Below are 22,541 nucleotides of genomic sequence, written 5' to 3' on the forward strand. Positions count from 1 at the left end.
TGTCTTGTAATTAATTGTATCAGTTTGTGCTAGAGCTGAGCGTGTTCTCCTTGCTCACCGATCGGTGTGTGTGTGTCGGGGGGTGGTTATTGATGTTGAAAACAATGAACGGTGTTGGTTTTTACTACTTAATTTCTTCCTTCCAAAGCAAATATAAAGACGCCTAATGTAACCTCGTCTCATAGAAAGACCAAAAATGTTCCATTTAGAAATTTCTTAAAACCCCCCGCTTAAAAAAATTACCCATCCGAAATTTGGTCTTGGATTTGCCCTTGTCCATGTGTAGTCCACTAATACAAATTTAAAACAGGACACCCCTGAATGTTCCCAGTTGTATTTGGCTCTGTTGCAGACCCCCGCTAGAATACGGGTGATTCACAATAGGGTCTGCTCCTTTGACGTCATAGTCGTGTTTTCCCTACAAGTGGCTGCTAAAGGTATGGCAGGCCGTCGGTGTAAAAGTAAAAGAACAGATCACAAAGTGATAAAAATCCCACGCAGGCTGCCAGAACTCCAGATAACTATACACGTGGGGTTATTACTGAATACATAATTAGAAAAAAAACCCAAAACAACCCTATTTAACAATCAATGGGATAGTTGTACATTTTGAACGAATTGGGGGTGAAATCGAAAAAAAGGTGATACATCTGCAACTTTTGGCCGCTAATACAACTCAGGGACAATAATGAGAGTGGTCTATGATCCTCGGGCTGAACTTTAAAAGAGGGATCTTTTTTCTTAGCAACGGAGGCTATCAGCTGTCAGTTTTCCCGAGAGCCATTTATTCAGCTGTCACGTGCACGAAGGGTTGTTTGTGAATATCTCCTCCATAATAGAAAAAGAAAGCGCGCATGCGCAGAGGTAAACCAACCACAGACCCCAGAAGCTCGCTAGCTACGGTCCCTATGTGATAGGGACGGGGACCAGTCCAGTTCCCTGGGCCAGAACTGAACTTTGCTGGTTCATGAACAACTAGGAAACGCGCGCGTCACTGTCACAAAGTAAATATTCTCGAGCAGCATGGCTCTTTTCAACCTATGAGGGCAGCTTCTACTCAAGGCGGATATGGAACACCACCAAGAGGTTGCCACAGAAAGGTCATTTTTCAAGTTAACCGTCGGCAAAAACTTGGCAGACTCGTCCCGACTTGTGTTGGAGTGAATGTCGATGGGCATGCGGATTTTTAATTTTTTTATTTTTTTTTTTGATCGGGGTATTCCTTACCTCCGGAAAAACCATCACTCTGATTAATTAAGACCGATTCTCAACAACACTTTGAAATCCTTATCCCAGACAAGCAAACACTGGGAACAAACCAAGTGTCCCGCTCACAAAAACAGCTGACGAATAGAACTCTAGATATTTTTGGACCGTTTTCCAACAATGCGATTCGGTAAAAGGCGAACGTGTGAATCACCCTTACTCTTTTTCCAAATCCATCATGCTGCAATGCAGCCGGTATGGGACACTTTGCGCGCATCTGAAGAAAAGAATTCTTGTAGTCTTTCAGGATCGGTTAACAAAAGTTTAAATAATGCTTCCAGTTAACAGTGCCGTAGCGTTTGCTAAAGACCTTTCACAGAACGCGTTTACTAAACAATTGGGGTTTCACGTGTTGTAAAAACTCTGTTGAAAGTTACATTTGTCATTACAATAACAAAATACTCGACAACAGAGAATCTTTGTAAAAGTACTATTTGCGACAATACAGAGGTGCGTAGTGTAATTACAGCAGAAACCCAAACCATGCTTTAACATTGCATTTATCATGTACACTTAATTTCCTCTCTGACATCAATCTGCATGATTACCTGAGTGCGAATCTGCACATTGGCTGTGCTATCTGTGCCAAGCAAGCAAAGCTGTGAGACAGAGGTTGAACCCATGCAACTCCTGAAAGCTACTACTCGAACACATTCAGTATACGTTATGCACACTATACTCAAAGTAGGCCCACGTTGCAAAGGACATTATGGAGACATTTTTTCAAAGCACTTACAGGGGTCCCTCATTAAAAAAAAAAGATATTGGTCGCGGCACATGTACTTACCGCTGTCAGCAAATATGAGACCACTCCGATGTTTCCAGAGCTAACAGTTTTGTCTGTTTTAAACCAAGGGGTGAGACGCCCGTTTCGAATAGGAAAAGTTCCAGGGTAGAGAGTTCAGTTACGGTCCACGAATCAACATCCAGATACGACGCTTAAGTTAAAGCTCTTCAGACGTCTGAGATAAACATCCGTTGTTGAACTTTCCTGATACAACGCTCACCACGAACACTCCAGCAAACCTGCTCGACAAATGAAAAATTAAAATAATCCACAATTTCCACATTTGCTCCATGGCAACATAAAAAACTTCATTCCGTCTTGGTCAGAAATCAGCAGTGATCTCCTTCGTCTTCGTAACGTTCAGATTCAAGTTGTTGTCAGAGCAGCACACTTGTCAAAGCTGAATTTTATTATTTCCTCGTCATTCTTTGCAAGCCCAATAACAGTTTCATCATTGGCGTATTTTACAATTTACAACCATCAAATCAGGCAATACAATCATAAGTAGGCCTATACAAAATATGTAGCAATGGTGACAGAACGCACCCTTGGGGGGCACTGGCGTTTGTAATCTGAGTATTTGACTACTATTAGTGAGAAAATCATTAACCCAGCGACAGAGAGATGAGTTAATGTCAAGACCCACCAGCTTATTATACAGGTACTCCGTATCCAGAGCTTGGCGACGCAAGGGATCGTTTGTGTAGTTTGCGGCTTTTGTTTCTAATCCACTTAACTGGCATTAAAAAAAAATTTGATGGGCCTATTCCACTCCCCGGGAAAATGTCTGGATCCGCCCCGATGCATGTACCACCTCAAAAGGCCGCTTTGGTCGTAGATGTATGGACTATTACTGTGTGCATGCAGCGTGGTGAAAACAGCACCTTGCTCGCCACAGTCAGTGAATCAAATGGGAAAACCTGGAATTAATTAAATCATTATACTCGCGGATTACATTGTCGTGTGCTTGCATGCAGGATGCATGCCATCCTTGACACTAGAATATTTTTCTTGTTTTGTGTGTCCGCGCATGTAGGCCAGGATCGCCATCCACCCCCGCCGGAACTAAACCTGTGTGTGTTGCCTGTGTCGTGGCACTGTTGCTTGAATTTTGCCGTGACAGTTGTGGGCCACCGTAGAAACTCTTATGCCTGCAATGGGGTTCAGGCGGGTTGTTCTGAATCTGAACCATTGTCGGCGAAGCCTTCATCAGGAAACATCTCATCAACTTGAGGGTTAGTTTGATGCGTGGAGATAGACGTGTTTTCGCTAGCTTCTGTACAAACACTGAACAATTTAAACAGTTCAGCTCTAAAGGTTGCATGCCGTTTCCAGATTGAACAATACTAGATGGGAGACTTTTCCACGCAGTCCTTCGTTGTCTGCATGAAGAGAAGCTGTTGTTGAGGGAAATAGTCCTGGCATCATAGCTGGTTTAATTTAAATTTGTGTCCCCGTGATGATCGCGTGTTTGTAGTAAAAAAGCCTCTGCTGGTACCAGTACATCAACAATGCTCTTCAGAATCTTAGTGAGCATGACTTATCGACTGTTTTTTTTTTCATTGCACTAAGGTAATCCACCTACTATGATTCGAGAGAAGCGAGGTACCTGTCCCTGGTGACATGATAATTGTTGTAAATGGATCTAATAATGGCCAGTCTTTGTATTCCTTCCAGATGATGAATGTCAGACTTCAAAATGAGGATCCCAAGAAGATGAAGCATATTCAAGTAGGCCTATAGAACCAATGTCCTGAATGCTTTTCCTTGGACACTAGTATTACCGAACTACAAGTTCCGTTTGATTAATCCGGTTATATGGCTGTACGTTCTTCGAAAGTTAAAGTTTGGATAGGGGCCTAACTAGACTGAATTACGGAAAGTTATGTAACGTCTAATAGGACAGGGAGCCGTTATCATAAAGAATGAGAGTCATTGGACTGACTTATACACACACTACTGTTTAATTCCGAAGAATTATTTTACATCTTCTCCATATTTACAATGAGCAACTGCGTCTAGTAAGGCTGGGTATTACTCAAGTACTGCCCGTCCAAGTCTGAGCTATTTATTCGGGAGTGATAGAAAGGTTGTTCATATAGGGGCTATACACTCACGAACGATCAGGGAGTTTTCTCTCCAAAGCTGCCCGCTCGGGAAGACCAATGTCAATCGTTGGAGCTGGTCGCTTTATATGGACTTTTGAGGCCGCGTCTTAGCCAATTGGAGCACTGGATTGGGGTGATTATGAATAATTCATACATGTAAAAAATGTCTATGGAAAAAAGTCTATGGGGATTTTGTACACACTTGGTCTTCGCTGACTTAGTTTCTGGAGAGCGATAAGGTCCGGGAAGTTCGGGAGCGGGAGGGTGAAAGGCTGTTCGTGGGTGAGCTACGGGGGACTTGGTCAACGAGGGAAAGGAAAGGGTGAGTCTTTCTCGGTACATTGGGTTGTGTACAACACTTAGTCTCTGGATGGCTAGGAAATCTACACGTAATTCTTACGGGGTAAAACTGAGGGTGAGCGGAGGTAATTGACCTCGCTGTGCCGTGACCGGACACAGGCTTTCGGGACGCGGTGTGTGGTTTGGCGGGACACATACAGTATGAGTTCGGGGTGCACTGAACTAATTCACGCTCCATTGAAAATAGTGTAAAATCAACCAAGTTTGGAGCCCCATGGCAGGCAACTGAAGTCCCTGAGGCCTCTCAAACAAAAAACAATGTGTTGTTTGGTCCTTCAGATTTCATTTGATTTTCAATTTTTAGTAGGTTAACCAATGAATTTTTTAATTATCCGCCCAAAACAAACTCACCCCCAAAAAGTGAATGTTGCCAAGCCCTCCCAGCGGCCATTTTTCAAATGATATCCCTCACCTTCCTGGGGCTCTTCTGACTAATTTTCAATCCCATTTTTGTCTGCTTTGCCCCCAGATGGGTGCCCCTGAATCTACAGAGATGATCCTGGGCCATACTGACACAATTCCACCATTTCCTGGCCCAAACAGACCCCTCTTTTCGAAACAATCTCTGGGGGGTACTTTTTCTGCGCCTCGGCCTGGCGGAGAATTTTCCTTGAATTGGGATACTGCACCCTTCGGGGTCTGTGTGGGTCAAATATACGGGTCATATGTGCGACTGGTAGGATCGACTCCGACGAAGATTTGGGGGGAAATAACTAAGTTGGAAGTATGCTTCGGAGTTGCGGTTCAAGGGCATGTTGCAGCATAGAGCAACGGGGTCGCGCGTGGAATGCAATGCGCTGCTGTATAATCCGCATAATCTACGTTTATGGTCATTGCGCGCTCGCTGTGGGCTAAGTGGTGGGCGTAGTAGCGTGTATAATCTACACACGTACAGTAGGCCTACATGCATATTGGGGAACAGTTTGTGGGAGCGTAACAGTTATTAATGTTAAAATGGTTGCAAGGCCTTCCACTGTCTCCGGCTTTGTAAGCCATCTCTCTGTTTTTACAGCTGTTCCAAAATCAAAATCTCAACAGTTTTTCCGTGTGTTCATGCAAAGCCCTGACGAGGAGGTGATGCGTGATCCTGTCCGATCCGAGACTCATCATGTGTTCTTCGGTCGTATTCCCGCCGTTCGAGCGCGAGAACACCAAACCCGTGTGAAGTCCAGGCCTCAGTCGAGTCCGGAACTCGACCGTAGCATTGCCGCTCGTCTCCAACGAGCGAGGGCGCTGTTGAAGCTGCCAGCTCTTGTTTATGCTACAGGTACACGCGCACACGTACGTACGTAGCGTTATTTCCGGGTTATAGAAATCAACGCATTTTCCTCCTGATTTACCTTATTAGTTCTCTGTGGTTGATTTGAAACAGCTACGTCGAGGTTTGTGGCTCATCTTTAAAAAGTTTCATTTTCCAGTCAGTGTAGTATAGTTGTATAACCTCCAACATGGTGAAGCTGGGCCAAACATACTCATAGCGGTTTCGAGTCAACTCGGACCCAAACCAACTCGGACCCATGCCAACTCGGACCCATGCCAACTCGGACCCACGACCAACTCGGACCCATGTCAAGTCGGCCACAATACTAACCCGGACCCACGACCAACTCGGACCCACAACCAACTCGGACCCAATACTAACTCGGACCCACGACCAACTCGGACCCACCCTGAGTCAACTCGGACCCAACCCCAGGAGCGTGATTAACTGGTTGAAAATTTTTATTTTGTCCACTTTTACATTTTAGCATTTGGTAAATGACACTTTTGCACTGCATGCTGCCAAGCTGTAACGTCCTCTCTACACGTTATGCAGGGAGACAGTGGCACAGGCTTCCCAGAATCTCTCCGTTTTCCAGATCCAGATCACTAGCAGAAATCGAATGAACTTTCACCAAACAACCCCCAAAGTTTTTGTTGCAATAAAATGCCACAGATAGGCCCTTCTGATGTACATAAGAGATGCTGCATACGTACAACAGATACTGCAGATACACATCAATGTCACGAACATTGGACCTTTACAGTGTCTAATGGTGTTATCCTCCACCCCACTTTTCAATTTTTTTTTGGCCTGGCAAGTCTTACACCTCCACCTTGCCCCATTCTCTCCCAACCCCCAATACCGGCAAGATGGAGGAATTCATCCATACAGGCCTTAACTGACTGTCCAAATAACGCAAATAGGTTGGTAATTTCGAACAACACAAATCAAATCATTTTAAAATAAAAATGTGGAATATTTCCTATTGGCTTAAACTTGGAGACGGTTTTGAAGCGTCGTATGTCTGCTCGCGAGCTCATTATTAATATTTTGTGATCCCACGGTTTGTTATTTTCTACAATAAGACGTGCCATAATCACGAGGGATCATAGAATTATTTATATAAATCCCGAATTTGGGATTGATAGTTTCCGGTTCAGAGTATTTCTTTCACAAAAAGCCCCACAACGCAGGCCTATTTTGGATAGAGGAAGGCGGCTACATTCATATGAGCGCATAGTTTTACTACTATTAGGGGGTATCTTCGGGAAAAGACGAGTAAAAAAGTTCATAAAATTGAAATGAAAAGTGATCGATCTGTCCATAATCTTGAATTTCCAACGAAAAAATGAAGGCCAACCTCTTCGCGAGGTTCAAGAGTCAGCGCTATTTCGGTCTACGGGCGCGTAAGATTCAGTGGGTCCGAGTTGACTCGTGGTGGGTCCGAAACGGCGTGGGTCCGAGTTGGCGTGGGTCCGAGTTGGTTGTGGGTCCGAGATGGTCGTGGGTCCGAGTTAGTATTGGGTCCGAGTTGGCGTGGGTCCGAGTTGGTCCTGGATCCGAGTTGGCATGGGTCCGAGTTGGAATGGGTCCGAGTTGGTTTGGGTCCGAGTTGACCTGATCCCCTCATAGCCCAGGTTGGACGACATCTACCTCAACAGTACCTGTCAGTCTACATTACATTGCGATGTAAGACGTCGTCCAACCTGGGCTAGGCCAAACGTATCGATTTGGCAGTTACTACTACTCAGTACTAGGTCTGGTTCTGGTAGATCCGTAAACAGGGCCCGACAAATACTCCTCCGTCGTATTCGTCGGGCCCTGTTTACGGGTCTATGGTACTGGTAGCTCAGGGTGTAGGGCTACTTACATGTACATGCACTGCGAACTTGTTCAGACTGTGAAATTGAAGGGGATTGTATATTTGGGGACCCCATTCCAATAACTTTTGCATTCACCTTGGTAGATGACTAAACGTTTTAACCTGATTGTGCTTATGTTCTGAGTTTTGAAGGAAATTATGAGGGGAAACTGTGGGTGTTTTAGCACATGACAAATGGTAGAGTCAAATTGGCATGGCTGGTTTATCAGTACGAAAGTCACATTGTTTCACAATTTACAATTCGAAATTTAAAAAAACGGGTCACCTCAATAAAGAGAGTGTTGCCATCAGCTTTTGGGAGACTGACCAGTTTTACATGATTCAAATGACAAAAAACTTGGGGTCCCAAAATGTACACTACTCAAAAAAGTTAAGGAACTTTTTATTTTGTGTATACTTTTTATTTATGAGACACTTTACTGCTGACAATACCCCAATACACCTGTCCTGAATGACCTCAAACACATTCTAATCAATTTCACGTGTGGTTGGTTTCAGTTGTAGTCAAATGTTTCGAAACATTTTTTAATAGTTTATTCCATTGAAACACCATCTAGACGAACAAAAAATTAAAGAACTAGATCCCACTCATTGCTTCGAAAAAAAAGTGGTCCTTAACTATTTTTGAGTAGTTTACATAATGTATGTACAGTCCCCAAATTAAAAAACTCTCAACATGATGCAGATTACGGCATGTATCTACATGTAATGATGTAGGCTAGGCTATGATTGCATATATTGGCAAAAGCCCCATGTGGCTACTCAAATCCGTACACTCGCATTCTGTGACGACCTGACAACCGTCAATTTTTTCTTTTCATTTTTCCCTGGGCTGGAAATTTCAGACAACAGTAGGTGGCGTGAAGTTAGTTACTAATTTCTCATTCCGTGTTTGACCGTTCAGTGTTGAACAAGTAACGGTTTGACATTCAGCGAGTGCTCGGGACATAACAAGCCCTTGCTGGCATTCAGGTTGCGATAGAAACGATGGAGTGCAAAAGTGACAAAAAACAAACTATGCCGCCAGCATTTGAGGGCATATTTGACCCTGGAAAACTCCTTGCCCCAGGTTGCAAGGAATCATCAGTGATTGAGGAGAGTAATGGGATCAGCTTGGGGTTTAGGTATTTTATTTCAGTTTGAGAAAAATTTAGTGCGATGCCCCACTGTGGTTTGCAAGCGAAGAATTCCATCAACAAGATTTGAGCCAAAGCCGTTTTAACCACGAAAAACTTCATTGCCGTGGAGGCAGCGGGGTTGCTAATGAGTCCAGAAACACTTTCAAGTGAGGTTATCCCAGGGCATTGGTTTGATGTATATATTTCCATTGAAATAGTTTTGATGAAAATAGCAGGTAAAACTGACCGTTTCTCCCTTGAATAATTATGTTTGTGTTAAAAAAATGGTCACCTACATCTGAGGCCTTGTTCGACCCCGAGAAACCCCACGGCCCGGGTTGTGTACGAGTTTGTTTCTGCATTCAATTGGGGACCCTGAACAATAGAGGACAATAAGGTCCCCGATTGACAACTGTGTACAAAACATAGGGGTGGTCTTCTAAAAAAGTTAAAGTACAAACAAAAGAGGAACAATAGGGGGTCCCCAGTTGCAGGCAAATACACATTTGAGCGTGTGTGTGTACATGTATACATCATGGCGAAATGGCATACATGGACATGTAGTACTACAGTGTCAACAAGCTACGTGTTTTTGTTTTTTTGGTTTTGTTCCTTTTGCACTCCATCGTCTGTGTTGCAACCAGAATGCCAGCAAGCGCTTTGTTAGGGGTGTGTATGCTGATTGCTCGCTGAATGTCAAACTGTTACTCATTTAACACTGAATGGCAAACAAGGAACACATGTTAATGACTAACTTCATAGCAGGACAGACCTGTGCACGTCACAACTCGGATATGGTCCTTAAATGCTGAAAAGTCCCTTGAAGAAAAAAAGGTTCAAAATGAAAGCACCCATCTTAAAAAATTAGCAGTTCTGTGTATTTAAATGTAGTGGAAGTGTAGATGTAAATAACTGTACATGTATTTTGAATATGTGACCCACTCCAGGAAAAGGTGATATAAAAATCAAGTTATATACATGACTTGAAAGCCCACATTGTAAGCTTTCATTTGATATATGATAGAGCTCTGTAGCCTTTCCTGTTCCGGAGTTATGACACATTTGCATATTGATCAGTTCCAGGTAATTGAAATTGCAAAACCGAGAAAACAGGCTTTGAAATGTCTTGCTCTGATGTGGGTTGTTGGCATTTGAATCTTATTTACCAACCAACGTGCTCTTGTGTTACAACCACCTGCAAAATGCGCACAAGGACTAAGGAATTAGTATTTTCAATGATTTTGTCGGAAAAGAGGAATTTTTTAATCCAACGTTGATCGGATCATCGCTCGTAAATGCGTGGTGTAACCATGGCAACCTATATCACTTTTTCCTGGAGCGGCTCACATATATGTGTTGTATCTCAGGAAACCAAATGTATTTCATAAGCCAAGTACAGTATATCAGCTTACTCCCAACATTATCCTGTTTTGAAAGTGTTTCGATATTTCATCAAATGTGTTAAAACAAAATTGTTGCGAATTCCATAGGTCCCAAACCATTTCTCTTGTTAGGAAGTTTATCAGATTCTGTATCTTCAATCGTAATATTTTTTTGGTCTCTCTGGTCAGTTATTTTGCACAGTTTACCAAGATGAGCATTTTCAACAGCGACGTGCCGCTTGTGGTCTTGAAGAGTCTCTTCATGAAGTATGACAAGGATGGCAGCGGCTCCCTCACCATGGATGAGCTGAAGATCATGGCCCAAGACAACTTTGGCATGAACAAGACCAAAGCCGAAGCCTTCATCATGCTGGTGGACAAGGACGGGAACCAGAGGGTCACCTTCCAGGAATTCTACGACTGGTTAAAGAGTGGAGACCGCTTCTCCAACATCGACGACTGTTCTCGCTTCCACTATGTCAGCAAGGCCATGGACATGTTCAAGAAGTTCGATAAGGATGGCAGCGGGAGGCTGGAGAGGGCCGAAGTGCATGAGCTCCTACTTTCTATTGGGGCCAGGAGAGAGCAGCTGGATGCTGGCCTGAAGGCTATCGACAAGGGTGGGGATGGCACTGTATCATTCTCCGAATTTTTGGATTATTTGAATTGGTTGCCAAGGGACTAAAAGAGAGCGTTGTGATCCGTGGACACGGTTCCAGCCGGCAAATTTGTCACAAAAGTTCCAGTTTAAAGTAATGCACATTTCAGCTGCTTAGTTTTCATGCATTGCTAAAATTTCATATATTTTTATCACCAGTTTGCTTGGCATGAAGGACAGACTTGGTATTTTTTTTGCCATTTGGCCAGGGTGGTGACTACCCGCTGGAACCCTGATTCAGGGTGAAAATGTCAACTGTTAAAGGGTCTGTGTGATTCGTTTTTGTGAGGGACATTTTTTATGTAACTTTATTGTCTGTTTTTTTTCCTAAGGTACAATTACATGTGTGAAAACCTATTTTGTTACTTGTACATGTACATTTGTCTTACACGTACATGTACATCCTGTTTTTCATGAATTAAGAATATTGGAAATACTCATTTTTATACGTTTGAAATTGTTCATGCTTTATCCAGATTAGTGAGGGCTCTGTTGTGATGTCACTCAAGGAAGTCACTTTTTCGTTCATGGGTGTTTTTGGTTTGAATTTGGAGCCAAAAGTTTGTGTATTGAAAACATTTGTACTTGGGTTATCCGCCTCCGGCGGAATCACCCCCTCATCGGTTAAAAAGAACCATGTTTGTCGGAAGTGTTCAGTTTGTTGGTAGTGATATGACTTCAATGCCTGCATTTCGTAGTCGGTCGTGAACCAGCAATGCACAGTTACTACCAAAGGAGCCTCCGTTGCTAAGAAAACTGTGCCCTCTCTTGGTCCACGTCGGAGCCCATTGCAGTGTACTTTCACAACAGTGAATCACTTCCCAAAACGAAATATTTTGACAGCTAGGTATCAAACAGTATCAGCCCAAATTGTTTTTGTTCCCCCGGGCTATGCAGCATTCATGCTTATTTTCCCTGAATGACATCACAGTTTTGCTCATGAATATGGAAATCAGCATAATTAGGATTCAAAATATACCAACTGTGACCAACATATTCTTGAAACCACCAAACAAAAAGATTAAAACTAGATTAACTGAAACAGAAAGGTGCATTAAGAACCTAGTCAGGTCAGAAATCTGTCAAAATGGTATCCGAGAAATTGAGGCTGTACATGCATACATGTGTATGTACATGTATCTAGGCCAACAGGTTACTGTGAAGGAACAGTGAAAAATACCTTTGCCAAAGCTCATTTTAAAAACCTTGTGTTTTACTCAAGACTACACGATTAGCTTGTTGATATTTGATGATTGTAATTGAAGTTTAATTCTGCAGTGGAATGAAAGTTTTAAAGAGGGTAAGGTTGGTGATTTTTTAACAGACTGTAGACGACTGCAATAATTCAAAGGACCAATTGCACAGTATGTCTATTTTGACTGTTTTTGAATCTGATATCAGTATATTTGTGTATGTTTCAAGGCAGCAAATACATTATCCTAAAATGTTAAAATGAAAGAAATAGGAAATCGCCAAAGATTACATTTTTTAGTTCAAGATCATTGTGTTTTAAACAATAGCAGGGATTTATAGATGTTTTATATGGTGTTTTTATATGGTGGTTTAAACAATAGTGTGGATTTTTTAGTGTGGTGTATTTATACTAACCCGTTTAAAGAAGTTCATCTGTATTACTTTAAGAGTGCGTGCTACTTCCCTTATCTGCTGAAAATTCCTGCCGAACAGCATTATTTTTTTTTCATATTTGTGGCGCATAGTTCACAAGCTTCATTGTGCACCTCGACGTTTGTTACAATGTAAAATATATTACATGTATTTAGATAACCACCTTTCGAGATTATTACATCTAGACCCACTGATCTCTGGAATAGAACAGGTACTGTTTTGATATCTTGTTATTTTTCAGGAGTATTTTTAAAGAGGATGTATTTACGGTCTTGCTGAAGTTTGGTCGTTTCCAAAGTGGTCGAGGTTACGTACCTCTTGCCAGACAAAAGTTCGGGAACCTTTTCCAGCTTTTCCTTCAAAACAAGATGCATTCTCTCTCCATTAGAAATGCCTTCACCTCTCTATTAGACCTAAAGAAGTGCTCGTCTGGGTACCGGGTGCGTTCAGTGTGCAAATGGGTATCGGTGTTGGTGTTCATCAGTGATTCCAGAGCTTGGCTGTTGCATTACACGCAAAATAATGCGCGTGCATGAAATGGGTAACGTGCTTAGTAAATATGCTCGACCCTGTTGTAGAGAGCGTATGGGTACTCGTCAATCTTGCAGATCCTAGAATCTTGGAAAGGTTCGATGTGTCTGTATCACTTGCCATTTTGGATGTGAAATCGTGGTAAAATGATCGAAAAGTACTGTGAATTCTGTTTATGAACTTTAGGTCCACTGCATGAGGACAAAATGGCAAGCTGTGTGAATTACTATGCATTCTTGCATGCTGAATTTTGTGAGCTTTTCAAGTCTTGATATACCAAACCAAACGCAAAGTGCACCCAGGCAGCTGTAAATGAAGACGTTTTTCATGTCATAAAATATAGTGTTTAAATGTAATGTTCAGAATCCAGTTAGTTTCACGTGTATTTCAAATCGCATCGTCGGATCGTTCTTGCTTAGTGTTGCTCCGTGTTTGTGGATTCTAGGTCGTTACATTGGCCAACTAGGGTCTGGGGGCAGTCAAGGGCCTTCCACGCGGGTCAGTTATTCATTGGTGCTGGAAAAAAGACTTTCGATAAATTGGTTGTAGTCCCATGATGCAAAGTGCCATTTATCGCTTTTGTTTTCGTAAACATAATTTTGGTGTACTCTGGTACTACATGGAGGATACATCTTTCCTAAACTCGATAGTGAAATGTTCAGACGGCTAATGGGCTGAATTGTTCACAGGCTGGGAGAGGCGAAGGAGGTTGCTTAGGCTTACATTTTGTATTTTATACAGGAAATTTGTTTAATTAAGGTAAACAGTTTATTTCTATCCACCGAAATGAAATGTTTCAAACATTTATGTTTGTTGTTTCCTAAAATGGTTTTTACATGCAGAATTGTTAATCGGAAGTAGAGAGGATTAAACAAAGCTGCAAGATTTTCTTTATGTTTTCATACATTTATTTATGTAATGTGAACAAGCGACGCAATAAAGGTGAACTTCACCATTAGACTCTTCCCTGCTTGCATTGGGTACCAGTTTGTATGAGAGACGGGAAGTCTTGATTGGAATAGGTCATTTTTCCCAGGAGGGGGCAGTCTCCTCGACACCCAATGATCGATTGCCACCTTAAAAGTGTGTCTAAGTATGTTTTTCTTCCGCAGAAAGGTAGTACGCTAGTATAGTACCATTTGCTATACAATCGTGCCGGCACGTGAAGCGATGTCTAGGGGGAAGGGGCCTTTCCCATGCGCCTCGCTTGACACATCACCGCAACTTTCCCCAGATTTTCGCATCTACCAATGATCGTTTCAAAAAGATTTGATGCGTGATGATTTATGTGGCAATGGGGGACCCCCTCTATTGCGTCTTCTTTTGTGTTGACGGAATGGAATTCCTTTCAGATTTTCATGGGGATGAAGTAGCCTTAGGCATCACATTAAGGAGTTCCCCCTTTGCCACGTATCACACTGAATATAATAAAAAGGGAGCAAGTCATGGTCGGGGTGAAAGAGAAAGGTGATTTCGGTGATAGAGTGTATTCCTTTTCATTTCCAAAGGTTTGTTTTGAAAATACCCAAATCGTCGTTTCTTCCCATAGGAAAGGCCCCAAATTTGTATCAGAAGAGATTCCTGACTCGTTGTCAGACCATCTAATTGATACGGGTCACGTGGCAGCTTACATGGGGTGCCCCTCCCCCCTCATTTTCGCCCTGATTCAACCAAAACGGCTTTAGCCGCGTTGGCGCAGGGCTAGACGCGCAACAGAATGCTACTCGGAAACAGTGCTTTTAAATTGACACAAATAAGACGGACACTAATGACTGGTGAGAGGGGTAAGTTATTCCACGTTAATTGTGGATGGGCAGCATTGATAGGGATACGGGTATGCAAAAACTGGCGGGACCTAATGTGAATCTTTGCACGGTAATAAATGGATTTGTGTCGATCAACATCAATCAACCCGTGTGAAATCGACCACAGAGGCGCACTGATCATATATGCTCATGATGGAGTTGGCAATATCCTGAGGAATTAGCATGACGGGCGGTTCTTTCGTTTCCCGCCCGTCCACTCTTATCGTTTGTCAGTGTATAAATGTGGATTGGCCTCCGGTCCCGTGCACATACCGTTCTGAGTTTGCCTCATATACATGTACATGTATATATCTTTAGACTTGGTCGGCCTTCAGATATTTTCCAATTGAATGTTTATGCGGTGCCTTGTCACGAAATAGTCGCCATACAGTATTTCGATGATTGTGACCAGAATGGAGGCCGGACCCACCCGTCATCACACCAAGTTGATAAAAACTTTGGTGGCATTTGGACGTTAGATGAGGTTAATAATTCTGTTAACGTTGTTGATACTGTTGCTTTTGAATCTTCTTCTGGTTCTGAAATGCTTCAGAGCATTTTAGAATTGTCCAATCTGATACTTTATAGAAAACTCAAGTTCTAGTTGTAGTCGGTACGAGAGAGACATCATTCATGTTTTGCCATTAAATGTTGAACATTTTGTTATCAAATTTCATCCAAATGACCAGCCTTTGACCAAATTATATATCATCTCTTGAAAAATTTTGTAAAACCAAACTCGGTAAAAAAATTGCCTCACTCCGGACGTACTAAACAACACGGTTTCCAAACGGGAAACAGTGTTTAAGTTCCAAAAATAGATCTCATACATGATGAGAACAAACTGGACAATATAAAAATAATATCTTGTACAAACGAACTTTGGCAACATTTATCCCTTAAAAACGAAGTTGGAAAAACTATACTTCATAAAATCGAGTGTGCTTTTTTGATACTTGATGGCACTACAGAGCTTTCGTATAGCACCTGTCTGTCAATCTAACTTGCGCGAATGTGGTCATAGCCCAGACTCCCTAACATGTAAACCACAGGAAGCACAGTAAGAGCACCTGTCCAGTCCGTGGAAGTCGGCAGGTAGACTGTGTCACAGTGTGTGAGCAACAGCTGGGGTCCTACTCGGTACAGTATTATTTAGTACTCAAACCATGGGTGTTTGGTCATTATGTTGGCATAACGTGTACAGTATGTTAACTGTGGTTGAAAGGGTAATTCTCTGCATATAACAACCTGCCAGTAGTCTAACAGTAAGTAGTGGATCAGCTCATGCAACGGAGGATGAGCACTATGCTGTGAACAGGTGAATCTGTCCTTCCTCCCATGGACGCATGTGATCGATCGTGACCATGCTGTTTGCTGTCTGCGTGATTGTGAGCGATATGCTCGTACTTATTGGCACTCATTCCTTGGCATGAAAAGATTTGTTGTATTCAAGCTACGAGTGTAGCCGGAAAGCACGATCTAACGCTTGCAACAGAACTTGTGGTTCACCCTTTTTCGGGCATGTCAGACATTATTTGGCCAATATCATTTCCTTTGATCCTGTCAAGGTATGAGCAAACACAGTCATGAAGCAAATGAGCAACCTAATAAGTGCCATCTTTTTCGTTGGTCAAAGAGACCTGATACGCAATTCAATCGCACTGCGTGATGGCTGTTTCATGGTGCACTGCAAACAAAACATGGTTCGCCTGCCCTTCACAAACACGAATGTGGAATGGAGCAGTCATGCTGTGTTACGAAACCGCCATGCTGTAAGCTTGAAATTGTAGTCAGTAGCATAGCTGTTTCCTCAAAGTTTCCAGAGTCAACGGCACTTATGCTGAAGATACTACTTACAATATACATGTAGATTGCTACGGTGTATGTACAAACTTGCGTTAGGCCGTTTTGTTTGTGCCAAGTTGCCCTTCCATCACAGCTCTTTGTGCTACCAAATTTCATACATGCCTTCTTGGTGAAGTTAGATGTCAGATGGGGAGATTTATTCACCTTATATCCTCATTCAATTGGTGAAATTCTTCAGCCGTTTGTCTACCCACACTACAGAAAATCAGCAGCATGCATGTACATGTACTCTCAATCACTGTCAGCTGCATGACAGCTTGGCGAATCATAAGGCATACCCTCTCTTTTCTTTCTTGTTTTCCTGTCACCCATAGATGAAAGCCACACTGTGATTGGCCCAATTTGCTTCCATTCCAATGACCAATCATAGCTCAGCTTTCATTTTGATGGGGTCAAGAAAACAAGGAAACAAAAGATAGGAGCATGCGGCCGAGCTGTCATGCAGCGGATAGTGATTGAGAGTGCATGCTGCTCTTATACATCCCTTGGGTGTTCAAAACTTCATTTCCCACATCACAGCAGTCAACAATTGTTAATTGTGAGCAGCAGTATGTGATATCACATTTTGCACCTTCGACTGTGTAATCTGTGACTCGCTCTGTGGAAATGAGTCACGTCACCAGGGCCACTTTTGAGTTAAAGGCCTTTTAAAGAATCTTGCACAGTGTTAAGCAACAGAAATCCTCTTCTCTCTCTACTAACATTCCCCATGAAGAAGGTATTCGTGCCTGCTGCTCTGCACTCATGAAGAGGGGACACACAACTCCCCCCATCAGTGATGTCGCTACACTTATGAGACTTGTACTAACCAAGAACAGTCTCTCCTTCATGGGCAAACACTATCTACAGGCATATGCTAAGCTATGGGCACCTTCATGGCTCCCTCCTTTGCTTGCCTCTTCATGGGTAACCTTGAAGAGCGCATGCTTACTTCAGCACCATGCCGCTCTTGGATCTGGTGGAGACACATTGATGATGTATTTTTCATCTGGACCATTGACAGTGGCAGTCTAGACATCTTCATTAACCATATCAATTCTTTCTACAGAACAATTAAGTTCACTTCGGAATATTCCCTCCATCAGGCCAACTTTCTTGACGTCAGCATCCGGAAGGAAAACAACCTCGTGACTACTGACCTGTGTTCCAAGCCCACACATACCCATCAGTATCTTCACTCATCCAGCTGCCACCCTGGACACTGTAAGACTGGTACTGCATACATCAGAGCACTCAGGCTGAGACGCATTTGTTCTAATGATTCAGATTTCTCCCGTCATACACAGGAACTGAAGAGGCATTTGATTGCAAGGGGGCACAGCTATCACCAGGTTCAATGCTCAATCAATAGAGCTCACTCAGTCCCTAGAAGTCTTGCACTCATCAAGGAGAAGACCCCCTTGAAGAAACATTTCCCAGGGTTCCCTTGGTCACCACTTTCCATCCTCGTCTTCCTCCCCTTCGCAAAGTAATAAACGACAATCATCGTATCCTCCACACTTCAGACTGCCTAGTTAGTGCCATCCTAGACACCCCACTTGTGGCCTACAGGCATCCCTGCAACCTACGGGACATTATCATTTGGGCAGAGGTGCCCCCTTTGGTTCCCCTTCCCCTTCCCAGCAAGGCACGTTCAAGTGTGATTCTAACAGATGTGTTGTTTGCCAGAACCATGTCCTGGAATCAGATACATTCTCTGGACACTCCTCCGGTGCCACCCACAGAACAACACCGTGGATCTGTTGAACAATAACTGCATCATTGACACAACATACATGTAGAAATCAGGACAGGATTCACCACACTGTAAACGTCAGACTGTTTTTGCCATGTTGTTGGCACTCTCTACATTATACATTGTTCATGTAGTCTTATTCAGGAGAAGTTAACGATAAGCGAGGACAGTGCTCATTTGTCAATTGTGAAGTAAAAATTGCACCTCATATTCATAGTATGAGCAATGTGAACTTGATTTTGAAATTTCATGAGAAGCAGGGATAAGACTTGTTCTTTCCCACAGCAACCACTTCTCATTTATCCTTTGAGGAAGATTCCTTAACTGAGGATAATCTCCAACCTTTAAGCTTTGAAAGTGTTTGAGGTCTTGTCAGTTAACAGTTTTGCAGTAACTGTTTTACATGTTTTAATTGTTTGGGGACTCGAGGGTTAAGGATAAACATCCCAATCCGTTTCAGTTCCCTTTTGTCTACAGAAGTCACAGAACTACACGTAGATGTTATTCTGCCCAGTTTCTCATACATTGTATTAACGCCTGCCCCGTGACGGGTAAAAATTATCCAGGACAGGCAGTGTTTGCTTTTGCAGAAGTTACAACCTTCAATTTTAGAGATCCTTAACACAGATGAATAAATCTTTAACAGTCTGCCCAAAGTCGATACGAAGAAGTAGGGTCTGAGATTGTACCGAGGGGTACACTTTCTAGTTTCAAAACGTTTGCTGGGAGTGGATTGCAGGCAGTTTTTAAATTACACGAGAAAGGACGGGTAGATACCGTCGTCATAAAGATGAAACCCTGGTGTCAACTTTAATGTCGACTTTACGGTTTGTACGTGATATCATTCGGCCTGTGTACTCCATTAATTCTCAGACCCACGAACGTGCTGTATGGTCGACTAAAGAACTGTGAAAGTGGTCACTTATGTAAAGGCGTGGTGTTTCCTTTTTTTCGACAGATAAGATTGTGGCCATTTCAACTAATGCTGCAGAGTGCAATATGCCATGCCCACTACGATTCAGCTGGTAAAAGGTGTTGTCTTTTGGGAGTGAAGTTCGGATGAATACTTTGGAATCATTGCGCATTTTGTGGCCTGCTTTTCGCCTCGACCAGCGTTTCATCGACAGATTAGAAGGATCTCGTAACTGGAAAGGGATACGGAACACTAATGCATTTGTTTTGGTAGACTAGCTGACTTGTTTCTGTTGTTTTTTCTGGATTTCGTGGTGGACACCCGACCGCAGTGCCTCGTTCTAACGTCGTTTGCCCGGCGATAAACCAGTAAGATCTTTGGCAGATAAACTCACGCCTACTGGCTGCGTTTGAAAACATTATCCCCCTTCATGAACATTTGCGAAGAAGTCATGGCAAAGAGGCTGCAGTTTCGATCTGTGTTGTGCCTGATAGTGCTGTTGTACGTTTGTACATTCTTTGTAATCCTTCCAATCTTCTGTTGGAATCGGCCCTTCTCCCGATACTACCTGAAGACCAGTCGCAGCATTGAGGGCGCCATAGCAGATGACGTCGCCCAAGGTCAACGAGCAGATGAATATTTTGAGGGACTGGACCCAAAGTCGTCGTTAGCGTTCCACACCAGCGCCCTGGAGCGGCAGACCCCTCCTACGTATGCCATTGGGATCGTCACAGTGAAGCGACAGTCGGCCAAATACAGCAAGTACAATCCGAGATACCTGACTCGGGTCGTCGCCGAGTTCGACAGACTGCTGAAAGCGGCGGATCGCCACGACGTTGTGTTCTTCGTATGCAACGCGGAGAGCATGCCACGCCAACACACGGAAGCATGGCGGCTCACAAAATACGTGCACGTCGTGAGCAAGACCAAATCTGACCACACATCTGCTGATACTCGAGAACAGGAGAAGCTTGACTATCTGTTCTGCATGAGTCAGATCGAGACCTTCGGTGCCAAATACTCCATCTTAGTCCAAGATGATGCCATACCCTACCCACAGTTTGTCGCCTCCCTCGATCGGCTCATGGACTCTCGCGTCGAAAATACAGTGGTTCGTGGCCAACGAGTTCCAAATCCGGAAGCGTGGGCGGCCGTGAAATTCTATTTCCCTGAAAAGTGGCAGGGATATGGCAATGAGGTGTTTTTAATCAGAGAGCTTTTTTCGGCTGCCATATTTGGCGGTGGCATTTTACTCGGCCTTTTTCGAATCTTGTGTAGCTCAAATCTCACCTGGACTCAAACCTTCTTAATTTTTACTTCATTTTGCATTTTCTTTGGTTGCTTACTTTTTGCCATAGGAAGGCCTTACTTACTAATGTTGCGCCTTTTCTCTGTCGATTTATATTCTTTAAGGGGAGCTCCGGAATGTTGTATACCCGCTGTCTTGTACCGAACTAAGTCGCTACCGCCCATACGGGAGCATCTAAAGGGGATCACGTGCCGCAGGCAGCGCCCTCTAGATATTGAGATCAGTCGGTTTCTTGCGGGCCTGGGGGAGAAACAGTATCTAGTCATGCCGAATCTCTTCAACCATATTGGCATGTTCTCATCATTACACGAAAATGTGAACAGTCCACACTTATTTCTGGGATAAATAGCAAGTTTCACTCCACTACGTTGAATGAAAATAGGTGATTTTGATTTCCAAGGCATGTTCATGAGGTCGTTCAACATCCTTCTGGTTCCCGTTATCTAATAATGACAGGTGCAACAATACCACATGGACCAAGTTCCAGATAATGCCATCGCCCTTTAAACATTACACATTTATGAAGAACGCATGTGCGTGACAAAGCATTGTGGGTAGTTTACTGCCTTAATCCACATACATGTACGTTCAGCGCAAGTGGGAGGACGCTCTTCAGGTCGACTAGTCGTGTTGGAATTTACCTTTGCTGTTTTTTTCCAACGGGTTTTTATCTAGTGATGGCTAGAGATATCTATATTACCCTTTCAAGCGCCCTGTATTAAGTGGGGCACACGATTCCACCATGGAGTCTCCACTGCTCCCTAAAAAATAAATACAAACACAAAATGACTCTGAAGAAAGCCCTGTCTTCGTGCAAGACAAGTGATGGTTAAAATGCCGTGTTACCCAAAAGTACCAGACGAGGCGATAAATAAGGTTTCAGCCAAATTCACTTTCACTGTTACTCTTAATATCTTATTCGATAATATATATTATAATATTCTTTTAATATCTATTTTCGTACCGTCAGAGAAGCGGAAATTTCTCTTCGATTCCAATTTCGATGACAAGGTGGTGTGTTCAAGTTGGTTGACCTCTCCCACAATGCTTCTAAATCTGACCTTTTTACGTAGAGTACTTCCAGATGTCAAATTGGCGATCATGAAGAAATTTAAAATTGGTGGGAAGGAGTTGTGCAAGGAACTGCGTAGTTACATGCACAAAACAATGTTCAGCTTCGGTATAGCGTGCTTTAATCTTAACGTTTGTTGATTGAACAATCATTGTTGGAAAGATAACTTTAATTTTCTGATTTTGTACTTATGGTAGTACTCCAGGCTAATATTTGTATAATATATCTTGCGGTTGGGGTTAATAAATCGACTTGTCAAGCACAAAATGATCAGTCGTACTTTTATGTTGAGATATGCCAATGGTCAATTTTATTTTAGTGTTTACCAAAAGAAGAGCAAGAGTGGATAGTATAGAATGAGCTATTGACATTGTCTTTGGATATATAGGAATACACGCATACCATCCTCCAAAAAGTGGAGTGGTAGTTCTTGCTAATCACAACTGTTTGAATGTGAGAGGACGCGAGTCGGCATTATAGCAAGATGGTTGCTGTCATTTGGGCCATGGAGATTGGTGAGGATTTCATGCCCGCTTTCTTCGCCTTCTCCAAGTTGGTGTGTTCATGGTGGGTTGAATGGCGGGGCGGGAGGGGTTGTTGCATGAGGGTGTTAATTGCAAGACAGGAAATGGGTGATTTGAAAGCTTCATAGATCTCCTCGACCTACCTCCAAGCCCTATACAGTTCATCAACAAGGCACGAAATATTTGCTGTTTTCTCTCTTTTGATATGGTTCCAAGTTGGAACCTTCAAAATGAAGCACACGCGCGATTTACTACTGTACCAAAGGGCTTTAATCACTTAGCCCTTTTGTTTATGTGGCTTGGGCAACCCAATTCAATTAGAATAAATCGAGAAA

The 22,541-nt window shown here is 42.9% G+C and overlaps 2 protein-coding genes and 1 pseudogene across 7 annotated transcripts; all 3 read left to right on the forward strand.

Moving 5' to 3' along the window:
• The first annotated feature begins 4,232 nt into the window (after nucleotides 1–4,232).
• LOC110986501 (neo-calmodulin-like) lies at nucleotides 4,233–13,947 on the forward strand. 4 transcript variants are annotated; one of them, XR_015426812.1, is made up of 2 exons: nucleotides 4,233–4,483; nucleotides 5,583–5,696. XR_015426812.1 is itself a non-coding variant. In XM_022248411.2 (2 exons), the coding sequence occupies exon 2, from the start codon at nucleotides 10,379–10,381 to the stop codon at nucleotides 10,850–10,852; it is 474 nt and encodes a 157-aa protein (XP_022104103.2). In that variant the 5' UTR covers nucleotides 4,366–4,483; nucleotides 10,357–10,378; the 3' UTR covers nucleotides 10,853–13,947. The 4 variants fall into 4 exon arrangements, 3 of the variants coding, with proteins under 3 accessions (XP_022104103.2, XP_086998616.1, XP_086998615.1); XM_022248411.2 differs by lacking the exon at nucleotides 5,583–5,696 and adding an exon at nucleotides 10,357–13,947 and having other exon boundaries at nucleotides 4,366–4,483; XM_087142490.1 differs by lacking the exons at nucleotides 4,233–4,483; nucleotides 5,583–5,696 and adding exons at nucleotides 5,770–5,903; nucleotides 10,357–13,947.
• A 1,839-nt stretch (nucleotides 13,948–15,786) lies between these two features.
• Nucleotides 15,787–21,973, forward strand: LOC110986490 (GPI-N-acetylgalactosamine transferase PGAP4-like). Of its 3 annotated transcripts, none has more exons than XM_087142119.1 (2): nucleotides 15,787–15,927; nucleotides 19,347–21,973. In XM_087142119.1, exon 2 carries the CDS (start codon nucleotides 19,732–19,734, stop codon nucleotides 20,953–20,955), a length of 1,224 nt encoding a protein of 407 aa, XP_086998245.1. In that variant the 5' UTR covers nucleotides 15,787–15,927; nucleotides 19,347–19,731; the 3' UTR covers nucleotides 20,956–21,973. The 3 variants fall into 3 exon arrangements, with proteins under 3 accessions (XP_086998245.1, XP_022104080.2, XP_022104079.2); XM_022248388.2 differs by having other exon boundaries at nucleotides 15,912–16,052; XM_022248387.2 differs by lacking the exon at nucleotides 15,787–15,927 and adding an exon at nucleotides 15,934–16,105.
• Nucleotides 16,117–19,340, forward strand: LOC147797604 (uncharacterized; annotated as a pseudogene).
• Nucleotides 21,974–22,541: the final 568 nt, after the last annotated feature.

This window comes from Acanthaster planci, linkage group LG10 (assembly GCF_054643075.1).
Source record: "Acanthaster planci isolate LZ-2023a linkage group LG10, COTS_SCS, whole genome shotgun sequence".
Classification (NCBI taxonomy): Eukaryota; Metazoa; Echinodermata; class Asteroidea; order Valvatida; family Acanthasteridae; genus Acanthaster; species Acanthaster planci.

Excerpts from the sequence above, each read along its gene's own strand:
- LOC110986501 (XM_022248411.2), top strand. The coding sequence starts at position 10,379 with ATGAGCATTTTCAACAGCGACGTGCCGCTTGTGGTCTTGAAGAGTCTC.
- LOC110986490 (XM_087142119.1), top strand. The coding sequence starts at position 19,732 with ATGAACATTTGCGAAGAAGTCATGGCAAAGAGGCTGCAGTTTCGATCT.